Raw genomic sequence first — 14,973 nt, forward strand, 5'->3', positions numbered from 1 at the left:
ACATGGGCGTGGCTAAAATTATCTTTCCCAGTCAAAACAGCGCTCAGTGGGTGGGGGAGAGGAGTGACAAAATCGCGAGCGTCGATGTTTCTCGCCAATCCTTGTTCAGTATGTGTTATGCGCTTGTCATGGAAGGTTTCGTCGTTTGCTTTTAATTTATATGCTTATAAATTGAACAAATTTATCAATTTATAAATTAATATGCTTCCAAAAGTGATAAATCTACCGTTTTGCAGTGTAAAACAGACTTTTTCGAGTGTGTTAACGGAAGAAAGTGACTTTATTGTGGACAGGTTCTTTCTAACCCATACAAAAATATGGCTACGAATAACAAGGGGAATGTGAAAAGATCAAAGAAGGTGATGACTAGCGAATAAAATTGAGTTATTAGATAAAATTTCTAATGGTGAAAGTGTCTCCTCAGTGGCAAAACGTTATAAAATCAGTGAGTCAACGGTACGATCAATTAAGAAATCGGAAGAAAAAAATCCGCCGTATGTCCGTGAAAACACGCTAATTACTTGAAAAATTTACTCTGTAACTCGTGATGTTAAATTAGAAAAAATGGAAAATGCTTTAAATCTATGGATAGAAGACCGAACTCAAAATAAAATTCCGTTAAGTTCACTCATCATTCGTGAAAGGGCAAAACTCCTTTATCAACACTTTAGCGAAACAGCACTGGTGGGATAAGTTTTTTTTGCCAGCAAAGGCGCTGGTTTGAAAGATTTGTTTGAAATTTCTAATAAATATTACATTTAATATTAAATTGTTTCTTATTTTCATTTCTATGCCATATGCTTGCATTTCACTATGTACTGTCTATGTACATAGCCATATTATGAAGGTACCTATAATACATACATAGACAAAATTTTAGACTAGTTTTTCTTATATATTTCATACTTTGGAATGGAAGCCATAACCCAGTATTCGCGTTTTCGGTATTCGTGGCTTTTCTCAGGAACGTAACCCCCGCTATTCGCGGGGGTTACCTGTACATTCATTTAAGGAAAGTTAGATATGATTAAAACTTTTCGATTACTGTGAAATTATTATTAAATCCTTTCTTTCAAATTTTTATGCAGTCCAGCAGAGGAATGGGATAGATCTGCCCAAGACTTTGTGAAGAAATGTGTGTCAGGTAAGTTAACATTTCTTTCTTTCTTACAGTTTATTGGTCATGAGTTGAAATAAAATATAGCTAGTTATAAAGCGGAGATCATGGTCCCTGGTTTCATGGTGTACAGGGTATTCCACAATTCCCAGGACATTGCACAAAATACACTTGCTCCTGCTATACTACTTCAAATCGTTAACTACTAAATATTACAATAGTACAACATTATCAAATGCTTTAGACATCAAGTGTATCAGTATGATGTCCACCATTGTCTTGGCATAACATAATTCTTCTCCCCGTACGATGTGAAAACCGACTCGATGTTGTGTGTGTGTGTGTTATCATTGCAAATGCATCTTGAATTTGTTGTTTTTAATCAACATATGCCATGCAACATCCTGCAACCTTAACCTTGATGTATCCCTATAAGGCATTGTCACAAGTGGTCATATGAGAACTGCATGCTGGCCACAGAAGCATTGGCGAAGACTTGCCAATCCAGTGGTTAGGGAACATTTGGTTGAGATAATTTCAAACTGTGGCTGCATGATACACAGGTGCCCCACCTGCTGAAAATAAATTTCATGGGCTATTCCACATCTCAACTTTAGTATGAAGTAATTTTTCAGCATATTCATGTATGCCTGCTGGTTGATCGGCCCATCAAAAAATGACCAGTGTGGTGGTAGGCAGATAATGCTGCCCAAACCATAACATGTGGTGGATGGTCTTGTACTTCCACATAATGTGGATTGGCATGATTCCAAAAAGTAAACATTGCATGCAGATGAACTAAGGTAAACTGCAGACTCATCACTAAACATGACCTTTGATCTTTTAAGAATAGTATCAAAATGCTGCTGCAGTAATCTGTCATAAGCTGTGAGTTTCCTTTCATGATTTGCATCTGATAATTCACAAATCACATTTGGTTTATAAGGTTTCATTTTAAAGTCATGTTTCATTGTATGATATAATGACGTTTGCCAAACACCCAACTGTGCAGACTCTTTTTTTTGTATTGATTTCTTTGGATATTTGAGAGCGGATGCTTAAATATTTTACATTTCCAGATGACAAACTTTTGGCCATTTGCTGCATTTGGCATCCTATACGCTTCCAGTTCAAAATTCCTTCTTTTCCCAATGATGAATATTTGATTTGGACGACACTGGCTTTCCAAATCTCTCCTTTGAAGTCTTCTTGCATCTGTTTTACTGTCTTGTTTGTGCGTGTCCTCTTGGGTACCAAACCACTGCTATTAGTCTTTCTTCCACTGTAAATGGACTGGTGTCTGTTATATTACCTGAAACAAGAAAAAAGAAACAATAAAAATAAAGTAAACAAACAACCAAAAAGAAACAATATATAATAATCAGATCTTGAATAGGCAGAAAACGCAACATCCTGGGATTTATTGAACACCCAATATATTCTCAGATTTTTTTTTTCCACATTGTAAACATAGATTGGCTTGAATGTATTTTGATTTGAAAATTACCACTAGTATTTTTCACCTGCAACAGCTGCATTTTCCATGTATGCATCAGACAAAGTGGGTGTATTTTCTCATTTTGTTCTGAAGTGCTCTGTTGTCTCTAAAACTGAACTTCAGAGGAAGGGAGGAGAATGCCTTGAAGTTTTGCTTCAGATTCATTTTCTTCCAATCCTTCTGAAGTTATGCAGTAGATGAGTAGTGTGTGTGTGTGTACACTTAGTGATCACCTACCTAATACCATGTTGTGTCACTGCTTTTACATGGATAACACCACTTCACCTAAGCATAGACTCCTTTAGATGCCTAAAGATGTGTAGGATCTGCAGCCATGCTGCCTGCAGATCTGACACTGTGGAAAGCCTGCAAGGCTTTCCAGTGTCAGCATAGATGACGGTTGCATGCCCATATGCCTCACTTTCTTTTTCAAAAACATCCACAGACGTTCAATTGAATTGAGGTCAGGTGAATTTGGAGGGCAATCAAGATGGGTGATGTCTTCATTGTGTTCCTTGAACCACTGATGCACTGCATGTGCACAAGTTGTTCAACGACATGCTGCATTATCATCTTGGAAATTCCCGTTTCTGTCTGGGGGAAAAAATCAACATGGCAGGGCATGTTGATTTTTTTCAGCCACTCCATTGACGATGAGGAGAGGTGTCTCTTTTGTCTTCTGCTGTGGAATCCCATGCGTCTGAGTGGGCAGCACATCATTTGGGAATTGTTCTTGCATTTCCCATATTTTATTGCAATGTCAGCTGTCTCATTGTGACCTGCCATTGAACCCATACAATGTGTTGCACCCTTTTCTCACCACAAACATCCACTTTGCATAATTCTTTACAATAGCTCTGTCGGTGGGGGTGGTTTGACTCATTCGTCATCATTCTTTGTATGCCTTAACCATAGTGAGTCGTGAGTAACCGACAAGACATGCCATTTCCAATATGGAAGACCCCAACACAAGAGCTCCACAATCATGACCTTTTGAAACTTTGTGATCGTATAAAGCTGTTGCATATATATACTTACGGCATTTCTCTTTTTTATATATTGTTACAAGTACTGTTTTGGACAACGATATGAATTGCATGAAAAGGGAAATAAAGCTTAAAGTGGAAATTACACAGACATTTCACTCCTTGGTGTACCAGGTAAAACATATGCAGTTGTTTTGAGAAAAGGTTTAAGAGTAGTGTTGTGACATTGGGAAAGAATGGTAAAGTTTTAGGCCAAAAAAAAGATGGCAGGATCAAAAGTTTACACGAGAACAAAATATAGAAGCAGAAAATAAAAAAGATTGAGAGAAAAAAAAAAAGAGAGAGAAGAAAATAAGAAAAATTACCTAGAAAGCTGCTCTTTAAAATTTTAGAAAAATATGGCAGCAAGGATAATCTTTTAAGGGGAATGAAAGTTTTTAGAACTTTCATTCCCCTTAAATTTTGGGAAACCTACCATTGACAGCTTGAGAAGACCAGATATTGACTTTGACCTCAAGGATTATGTTTCATCTTATCCAAAAACTGCTTCATAGTATTTCAGGATAGTGGATTTTATTTATTCACCAACCAGTTTTATGCACTTTTTTTTTTTTTTTTGCCTCCTTTTTCTTGTTGTTACTTCAGTTTCAGTATTATAGAAAGTAGAAAGCATAAGCAAAATTCTTTTGTCTTTCATGATAATACTCCAACTTTGCTTTTTGAAAAACAGTGATCCTGTTTTTAGGGTTTTTTTTTTTTTTTTTTTGTTAGATGACTGCTTGCTAAGTGTATCTTGAAGTTCTAGTTGAACACTAGTTCAACTATATGGATGCTATAGACAAAGCCATTACTCTGCTAATTATTTCTAATGGCCATATGGTGCAAGGAAGCCTAAGGCTTATGCTGCACCAGCTGAAAAAAAGAGTAATATAATAATAAAAAAAATTAAGTAAAATAAATAACAAAAGAAAAGGATATAGACAACCTATGCATTCCCTCCTCCTGTAGGTAACTATTCAGCTGACCTTTGAATTTCCCCAAATTGTCAGCCTCTACCACCCATGTAGGTAACTTATTTCAGTAATTTATAACTCGCTGGCTAAAATAAAACTTCCTGTAATCCAGTCTAAACATCTCCCCCCATAACTTGAATTTATGGCCTCTAGTTCTAGAATCATTTATAACCGTGAAAATTTCATCTTCATTCATTTTACTTTTGCCTCTCAGAGCCTTAAACACCTCAATCAAGTCTCGTCTAAGGTGCCTAGTTTCCAAACTGTGCAACCCACATATTCAAAGTATTATGGATGGACATCCTTTTGCCGATCTTACCAGGTGAGTTACCCCGTCTTTGGACCCTTTCAAGAAGCTCAATATCTTTCTTTAGGTGCTGTCTTCATACTTGAACATAGTATTCCAAGTGTGATCTAACAGTAGCCTTATATAATGGGATTATGGCTTCCTTATGTCTTCTAGCAAATGTTTGATAAATCATCGATAGGACACCATGGGCCTTCCTTGCAACCTGTCTACAATGCTCAGAGAACTTCATGTGTGACTGTATCATACTCCCAAGTTCCTTTCTTCCACTACTGACTTTAGTTCAACTCCACCAAGTGTATAAGTTATGTTGAGGTTACTGTTCCTCAGGTGTTGCTGGATTAAAGCAAAGCTGCCACTTTTGTGACCATTCTTGAATATCTAGGTCACTCTGAAGAAGCTCTGCTTGGCAGTGATCATTAACTATTCTACCAATCTTTACATTATCTGCAAATTTAGACATCATGCCCTCTGTCCCCTCATCAATGTCATTTAAGATTTTGGATCACCTGTTCTTTATTACATCTGATATCCAGTATAATGCCCTTATGATTGCTATGCGAGCCTTCAGAACATCTCCAGTCCACAGCCTGTATATCTGATAAATGAACCCCCACTGCAGCTCGGAAGAAAAACCTTATTGTTTGGCAAAAATTAAAAGGATTCCATGTTACCCCAGCAGGAAATGCATGTTTGAGCCTCAGTATGCCATGCTATATCACGATTAACCTAATGAAAACTTCCCTGTGCAGGTTATCAATTGCAAGAGCTCATGCTCAGTTGGGATATCAACCTCCAGCATATCTTTGAAGATGTTGCTACTCCTGAGCTTTCATGGACTCTTTTCAATCTCTTTGGCACAATTTCTTTCTGAGATGGGGGAAAGGCACCATGCCAAATAACAACTTTCAGCAGCTATGTGAAGCACACACACCTTGGAAAACTCAGAGAAACTACTTGTTTATACTGATGGCTCCAAAACAGATGAAGCTGTTGGTGCTGCGAAAATTTCTTCCACCTTCTCAGTAGCCATGTCTCTTCCTACTGAATGCAGGACCTGGTCTTGGCGCATTATAGCCTTAGTAGCTAATACGCCAATAAAATCCAAACCAACCAAACAACCAACTGAATGCAGTGCCTATACTGCAGAATACCACAATAAAACTGGTTCTCAATAACACAAGCAGTCACCTTTTCAAGAAAGTTCTGATATATACAGATTCCTTAAATGCAGTCATTGCCATTCAGTCTATTTTTTCTCCCTCTGAGCCTATTTTGAAACATTGATCTAGATCAGGGGTGGCCAACAAGTCAATCACGGCTTTAATTTGGGTCGATCACGACAAATTTTAAATATATATAAAAAAAGATCCCCAGGGGCTGACATTTGGTGAGTATGTGCTTGGCACACCCAGTGTCCTGAGCTGGATATCATAATTTTTCTCTTTCTTGGTGATTCCCTTCTACTTCTGACTCTCTCTTTCTCTCTCAGGCAGGTAAATTTACGCAGTTACGTTGTGGAGAGCATAGTGTATGTGTCGAATTGTTATTTAGCTTACTGGACAGTAAGCTAAATTAATAACTGGACAGTACTTATACATTAATTTGATTTGAAATGAATACTAGGAAAAAGAATAAAACGTATAATTTTCATCAAGAGTGAGAACTAGAATACTTTTTTGTAATGATAAAAGAAACGTTGTTTGATTTGCAATGCATCCGTGGCTATACCAAAAAAAGGAAATTTAGAAAGGCACTTCAACGCACTTCATTGAAATACCAATCAGATTTTCCGCAAAATTTCTTCATGACACCTAATTTACAATCTAAAGCAGTAACTGTAGCATTTAAAGTGAGTCATTTTCTTGCAAAACAAATGCAAACTATTTTTTGATGATCAGTTCATCAAAGACGCATTTTTTAGAAATAACAGATTCTCTTTTTGAAAATTTTAAGAACAAAAATGAAATTAAAAGTGCTCTTCAAGATCTGCAATTATCTTGAAATACTGTGATGTGACGCACCGAAAAAATGAGTAAAAATGTGAGTGAACAACTGCATTAGCAATATCAGTACTGCGTGCTGATATTGCTAATTGTGTGTCCTTTTCTTTACAACTGGATGAATCTACAGATGTCAGTGATACAGCTCAATTCCTCATTTTCATTCATATGGTTTTGATGATTCTGCCACTAGAGAAGAACTGCTGAGTATAGTTTCATTAAAATAAATAACTAGAGGTCTTGATATGTTTAACGCATTCAAAAATTTTATTGAAAAAATTAAATTACCACTATTTAAGCTCGTATCATTAATAACAGATGGAGCTAAAGCAAGATGGAGCTGACGAGGCATCTTAACGGATTCATCGCATTGTGCCAAAAGGATGATGAATTCCCAGATATATTGAGTTACCACTGTATCATCCACCAACAAGTGTTAGCCAGCAAAAGATTAAATACTAAAAGGGTTATGGACAGTGCTTTCAAAATCGTGAATTCCATCAGAGGACAATCTCTTCAAAGGAGACTTTTCAAAATGCAACTCGATTAAAATGAACCAGATCTGATATTACACACAGATATGAGCTGTCTGAGTCGGAGTAAGTCTCTACAGAGATTTCGAAATTTGCTGAATGAAATTAAAAAAAATTGTTGATCAAACTTTATTGGGGAGATGATTATCAGCAGCTACAAGATACGGAGCAGTTGTGTAATCTGGCTTTTTTTTTTTTTGGCAGATTTTACCAGTAAATTAAGTGATCTTAATTTGGAATTAAGAGGAAAAAATAAAAATGTGGGTGACATGATTAGTAGTATTTCTGCATATAAATATCAATTTTTGACAATGGCTAAGGATCCAAAAGAGAAAAAATTCGATCATTTTACAAATATGCAAGATCATTTGCAAAAATATCCTGTTTTTGAATTTAATAGTGAGAAATATGTTTCTGAAATTGAGAATGTTGTGAACGATTTTGAAACCAGATTCAGTGATTTTAAAACAATTGGAGACATTATTCAATATAATTCTTATCCATTTAATGTCGACTTAGATACAAAACAAATTGCAGAAAAATTCGCTGAGATTTTCACATGGAGAAAATATTACTTGAAAATGAAATTATTACAATCTGAAATGATATCTTCCCAAAAGCCAGATCATCAGAAAAGATTTTTGGAAATACGTTTGCCGAGAAAAGTACCCAAATGTAAAAAAATGCAGTGAACTTTTAAATTCCTGTTTTAGTTCCACATATCAGTATGAATAGTATTTGCATTTGAAACAAACAAAGATGAAGAATCACTGTTCTTTTGCGGACTTAAATACAGAAGATTCCTTACTCTCAAGCATTTAGGGCATAAGCCTCAAGCTATGAAGGAGTCTAGACTATGTATAAATATAGTGCAAATGCATCAGAAATACATAGCTATATCTGAATAAATCAGAATATTGGTAAGACGGCATCGTTTTAAGTTATATCTCATATTGTGAATACCTTCACAAAGAGTTGCCATGACATTGCACTACTTCGAATAAGCAACGCTTCACCTAAGGAGAAGACTAATGTTACTTATTCTCAAATGGATACCACCACCCAGATGGCACCGTTTCAGAGCTATTTGGCCCTTCTTCGGTGGGTGGGTAGGTACCCGAGTGATGCAACGATGGCAAAACAGTTATGAAGTATAACTCCACAATATGAGAGATGCCTGATGGTGTATCATGTATTTAGACTCGAGCATTTAGGGCATAAGCCTCAAGCTATGAAGGAGTCTAGACTATGTATAAATATAGTGCAAATGCATCAGAAATACATAGCTATATCTGAATAAATCAGAATATTGGTAAGACGGCATCGTTTTAAGTTATATCTCATATTGTGAATACCTTCACAACGAGTTGCCATGACATTGCACTACTTCGAATAAGCAACGCTTCACCTAAGGAGAAGACTAATGTTACTTATTCTCAAATGGATACCACCACCTAGACGGCACCGTTTCAGAGCTATTTGGCCCTTCTTCGGTGGGTGGGTAGGTACCTGTTGTGAAGGTATTCACAATATGAGATATAACTTAAAACGATGCCGTCTTACCAATATTCTGATTTATTCAGATATAGCTATGTATTTCTGATGCATTTGCACTATATTTATACATAGTCTAGACTCCTTCATAGCTTGAGGCTTATGCCCTAAATGCTCGAGTCTAAATACATGATACACCATCAGGCATCTCTCATATTGTGGAGTTATACTTCATAACTGTTTTGCCATCGTTGCATCACTCGGGTACCTACCCACCCACCGAAGAAGGGCCAAATAGCTCTGAAACGGTGCCATCTGGGTGGTGGTATCCATTTGAGAATAAGTAACATTAGTCTTCTCCTTAGGTGAAGCGTTGCTTATTCGAAGTAGTGCAATGTCATGGCAACTCGTTGTGAAGGTATTCACAATATGAGATATAACTTAAAACGATGCCGTCTTACCAATATTCTGATTTATTCAGATATAGCTATGTATTTCTGATGCATTTGCACTATATTTATACATAGAAGATTCCTTACTGTTGGCCTTATCAAGTATATCCCCGATTTTGAAAGCTTGGCAGATTACATGAAGACACAAACTTCACATAAATTAAAAATTTAAATACGTATGGATTTAAAATAAGAATTCTGAATTGTATTTAATTTTAAAATTTATAAACCAACATTTTTCAATATGTGTTGATTAACTTTTTTAACCATGTGCAATGAAATTCTTGAGATGGTAGATCGTGGCACATTTTGAAGAAAAAATGTAGATCACATCACAAATTAAGTTGGCTACCCCTGATCTAGATTATGTCACTATCCAACATGCAACCAGATGATCACCTTCTGCTGGATCCCTAGTCATATTGGCATCCCAGTAATGAATGTGTAGATTGTGCTTCTAAACATCTTGATAGTGGATCATTCTGTCATCAGTAAGTTTCCTACACTGACTACAAATCCATTATTAAAACAACATGTAAGAAATGATGGTCTCAGCTGTGTAAAATTCAAATTAATAATAAACTCCTGCAGTTAAAAAACAGAATGACAGCAGTGGGCATTTAGTTTCAGGAGAAGTAGGCAAAAAGAAGCGACTTATTTGTATTTGCTTATGGGGAGAGAGCCCTCCTCAGTGTTCTTTCTGCCAATCCCAGCTAACAGTCAAGCATATCCTCATTGAATGTCCTCAACAATTTAGTATTCAGAAATCCAGCCTCACCTCTTTATCCAACTTGCATGAACCCTTTGTCACACATTCTTGGCAATAATTCAAATATTGAAGAACTGTTTGACTACTTGAGATGCATAAATATATATAATAGTCTCTGAAAATCATAGCATAGGAGTTTTTAGTCATAACTAAATCAAAATCAACTCAAATGGCCCTTGTGCCAAAAACTCCCAATTACCACAACAGCACCTAAAAATAGCTATGGAGTTTTAAAAATTAAAAAGTATGCAGACACGTATCTACTTATTCTTATTTAAATACAGATATATACAGTTATACCCAGTTATTTATTAACAGATAAAGTACAAATAAAAGTAAAAGTACAAAACCAGTAGCTTTCGGAACGCGTGTCCCTTTATCAACTGATAAGTTAATATAAAATTTGAATACATTACAAGCAAATGTGGCAACGTTAATCATGCGTCATTGTTGTAGCACGGACGTGTGCTGCTTTACGCCAGTGATCATCCATCAATAAAACGGTTGTTTCTAGGATGGGATGTAGAAACAACCATCCATCCTAGAAACAACCGTTTTATTGATGGATGATCACTGGCGTAAAGCAGCACACGTCCGTGCTACAACAATGACGCATGATTAACGTGCCACATTTGCTTGTAATGTATTCAAATTTTATATTAACTTACCAGTTGATAAAGGGACACGCGTTCCGAAAGCTACTGGTTTTGTACTTTTACTTTTATTTGTACTTTATCTGTTAATAAATAACTGGGTATAACTGTATATATCTGTATTTGAACTATGGACCCCAGTACTCCAGGCCCATTCGTTACTATTCTTATTTAGTTAATTTTTTTGCCGTTCAAAACTCCATAATCATTTTTTAAAATGAAACAGCCGTAACTCTGTAACCATTACAAATTGGACAGTGGACGTGCATTTAACTCCCTCCCACTCACCCTAATTATTTTGGACTCTGGAATATATCCCAGGTTTTTTTTCACATACTTTAAAATCATGTTTGTGTGTATAACTTAAATAACTAAGGATAAACTGTAATTTTTCAGAAAGCACAATTGAAAATAAAATAAAAATATAAAGATGGTATATACATTACTCAGACTAGCATGTGCATAGTAGCAATGCTGTGTGCATGCTCTACAGTTAGAATGTAAAATATAAAATTATTAAGTAGAAAATAAAAGAATAGTCAGAAATATTATTGCAAATAATACAGTAATCTCCATTTATAATACATTCGAAGGGATTGGCCCCAAAGAGTGTTTTAAACAGGCCGAAGTGAAATTATAAATCCCCCCCCCCCCACTTCCAAAAGCTAGCTTGCTAAACAGCAATCTGGCTGGCAATCTGTAACAACTATACAAAATGAGTTGCTGACTCCCAAATTTTTTAGGTCCTTTGCAGTGGTAGATTTGGCCATATGGTAGTTTCTCCACTGTAAAGGGGAAAACAACCCTTAAGGACAAAATTTTTCATCAATATTTTGGTAGATGACATTGGTTTTTTTTTTTTTTTTTTTTTAGCCTTCTTTGCAGTGTTTATGAAGCAATGGCTTATATATGTAAGTTAAACCTGTGCACCTATGTACTATGCTTTTTTTTTTGGCAACTTCGGCTTTTTTTTTTCTTTGCTTAAAAAGAATAAAAAATTTTAAGAAATTATTATATTAAACTAAACACATCTTGAGTGTTGCTGTATAAATATAATAAATGTAGTATTGAAATACTACATTTATTAAATGTGTTGATGGTATCTCTACCTTGATGTGGTGGTGGGGCTTGGGCGCTCTAGTGATCTGGAGAGCTGTGTTGGTGGTAGCTTAGCTACTGGTAGGGCCTCCCAATCCGAACAGGTTGAAGGTGAAGAGACAGATGAAAAGAGATACCCTGGTCCTCCAGGTTGGGGGTTGGACGCAGGGCCGACAACTCTGCCCTATAAAAATCTAACTGTTACATATAACTTAACGAATGAAACCAAACAGCCTTTACGGAAACAGACCAGGCCTCGAAATAAGGACGTGAGTTTGGTATTGAGATTTGGAACTTGGAATGTGCATACCCTGTTGCAGGCTGGAGCTATGAACAGCATAGCAGAGGAAGTTGAAAAGTTTAAGATGGATATTGTTGCTCTCCAAGAAGTTAGATGGAAAGGTAAAGGTGTGATTAATAAGTCAAAATTTACAATGTATTACTCTGGAATTGATGACAGACAGGGAGAACAGGGTGTTGGATTTCTGATTTCTAAGAGAATGCATAGATCAGTACTTGCTTTCACACCAGTGTCTGGGAGAATTTGCAGCTTAGAATTAAAGAAAAATTCTGTAATGTGACCTTCATTAATGTGCACGCTTCAACTGAAGGTGCAGATGGATTTTATGATGAACTCCAGGCTGTGTGTGAAAGAATTCAAGACATGATGCTATTATAACTCGTTGACTTCAATGCTAAACTAGGCAAGGAAGAAGTTTCATGATTCTCTTAGGGGGAGACAGTCTCTATGAAGAAACAAACAATAATGGTCTTAGAGTAGCACAATTTGCTGCTGCCAACAACTTTAAGGTCATGAGTACCTGGTTTCGAAGAAGGAATATTCATAACGGTACATGGAAAATCCCTGGTACAAATCAGGCTAATCAGATTGATCTTGTACTGGTCTCTAAGAGGTGGGTTACTGCAATTGAAAATGTCCATTCTTTTTGGGGCACTAGCTCCGATTCTGATCATTTTCTGGTAGGAGCCAGACTGAAATATAAAGTAGCTCTTTTAGTAAGAGGAAAGGCTGAGAAAACTAAGCTGTGGAATGTAGAGAAATATGAAAGATAGACTTGTTGAAGTGAAGTACCAGGCAGAGTTGGCCCGAAGACTGCAGGAACAGGAAAACAGTGACAAGATTGAAGATGAATGAATGGACTTGCATAAAGGCTACAATTCTGGATGTAGCACATGTAACCTTGGGTGAGACCTCAAGGCTGAGAAATGAGGAATGGTATGATGACAAGTGTTGAGTAGCAGTAGAATTGAAGAGACAAGCCAGGGTGAAATGTTTACAACAGAACAGCAGAGCGAATAGTGAACACTACAAGGAAAAATGGATTGCCTCAGCTAGGATATATATAAAGAAAAAGAGAGAAGCTTTGAGAAGGAAAGTTGATGAAATGGTGGAACATTACAACAAGAAGGAAAGTAGAAACTCTCATAAGAAGATTAAAGAAAGTACACGGGAACTCTGATCAAAAGTTACTGCATGTAAGGATAGTGAAGGGAACTTGCTGACTGAGAGAAAGGAGGTTCTGAAATGGTATGGAAAGAGTATTTTGAGAGCATTTTGACATGAGGTAAGGCTGAAACAAAACAGCTATTGTACTATACAGTAGAACCATGCATTGAAGACCCTAGTTTTGAAAAGTTAAGTGCTTAAAGAACTTTAAAGCACCAGGAGCTGATGGAATAACTGCAGAGTTGGTCAAGAACGATGGAGTGACACTATGGAGAAGAATACATAATCTGATACTATTAATATTGTCTGAGGAAAAAATCCCCGGATGAATGGACACTTGGAATCGTACAGCCGATTCACAAGAAGGGTGATAATCTGCTTTGCTCTAACTATAGAGGCATTACATTGCTGAGTGTTACAAGGTTTTGTCAGGAGTTATTTATAACAGATTGGCAGCATATTCAGAGAAAATCATTGGATTTCAGATCCACATTGATAATGTATGGGTCTGAAACTGCTCAACTGACCAGATTTTCATCTTGAGGCAGATATTTGAGAATAATATACACTTATTTAGCCTATATTAGATTTCAAACAAGCTTTTGATTCACTCAATAGAGAGGAAATGATAAATGAACTCCTTCTCCTGGGCATACCTGCAAAGATTGTTAGGCTCATAAAAGCAACTCTGACTGGCTCTAAAGCAGTGGTGAGAATTGACAATGAGTTGACGACTCCCTTTGACATTAATGTGGTGTTAGACAGGGCAATGCACTCTCTACTGCGTTATTTAACTTGGTTTTAGAGTGGCTGTCAGAAAATTAGAAGTGACTGGACACATAGGCACAAAGACAGTGTAGGTCTGTGCATATGCTGATGACATCGCTATTATCAGTAGGACTAAAGGAGCACTGGAGGAAACAGTGGCCAGGCTGAATAATGAAGCACAAAGAAGAGGACTTAGGATAAATGAAGCAAAGACAAAATATATGGAAGTGTGGAGAATGGCAGATAACATGGAAAATTTAAGAACCAGCAGCTTCTCATTTGAGTATGTTCAAAATTTTGCCTATCTAGGTTTGCAGATAAACCAGTCCAACTCTATTACTAATGAAATTAAGTCTTGTATCCTGAGTGGAAACAGATGCTTCTGTGCACATGAGAAACTAATGAAGTCCAGAGTATTGAACAGACATTTAAAATTAAGAATATACAAAAGTCTTATTAGTACAGTTGTGAAGCTTGGACATTAACGAGTAAAGATGGGCAGTTGTTGAGAGTGTTTGAGCGTAGAATTTTGTGGAAAGTATTTGGGCCTGTACAAGATGTTGATGGATCCTGGAGGATCAGAATGAACCATGAACTTGATAGTCTTATTCAGGGTACAGACATCGTCAGATTTGTGAAGAGCCAGAGACTTGCCTGGTTGAGGCATGTTATGACAATGGATGACAGCAGAAAAACAGAGGATAATGAAATGGAAACCTACTGGTAGGAGGGCAAGAGGGAGACTGCAGAAAAGATGGATGGATGACTTAAAGATCATGAGAATAAGAAGTTGGAGAAGTTTGACTTCTGGGAG

At 36.6% G+C, this 14,973-nt stretch overlaps 1 protein-coding gene across 1 annotated transcript in view; it reads left to right on the forward strand.

Moving 5' to 3' along the window:
- LOC150082952 (uncharacterized) overlaps positions 1-14,973 on the forward strand; it is a 294,273-nt gene that overhangs the window by 44,202 nt on the left and 235,098 nt on the right. The window contains exon 4 of the mRNA XM_090378332.1: positions 1,089-1,144. Within this exon, the coding sequence (XP_090234458.1) occupies positions 1,089-1,144 (56 nt within the window). The remainder of the gene's footprint in view (positions 1-1,088; positions 1,145-14,973) is intronic.

Source organism: Mastigoproctus giganteus, chromosome 7 (assembly GCF_048544385.1).
Source record: "Mastigoproctus giganteus isolate SK-2022 chromosome 7, ASM4854438v1, whole genome shotgun sequence".
Taxonomy (NCBI): Eukaryota; Metazoa; Arthropoda; class Arachnida; order Uropygi; family Thelyphonidae; genus Mastigoproctus; species Mastigoproctus giganteus.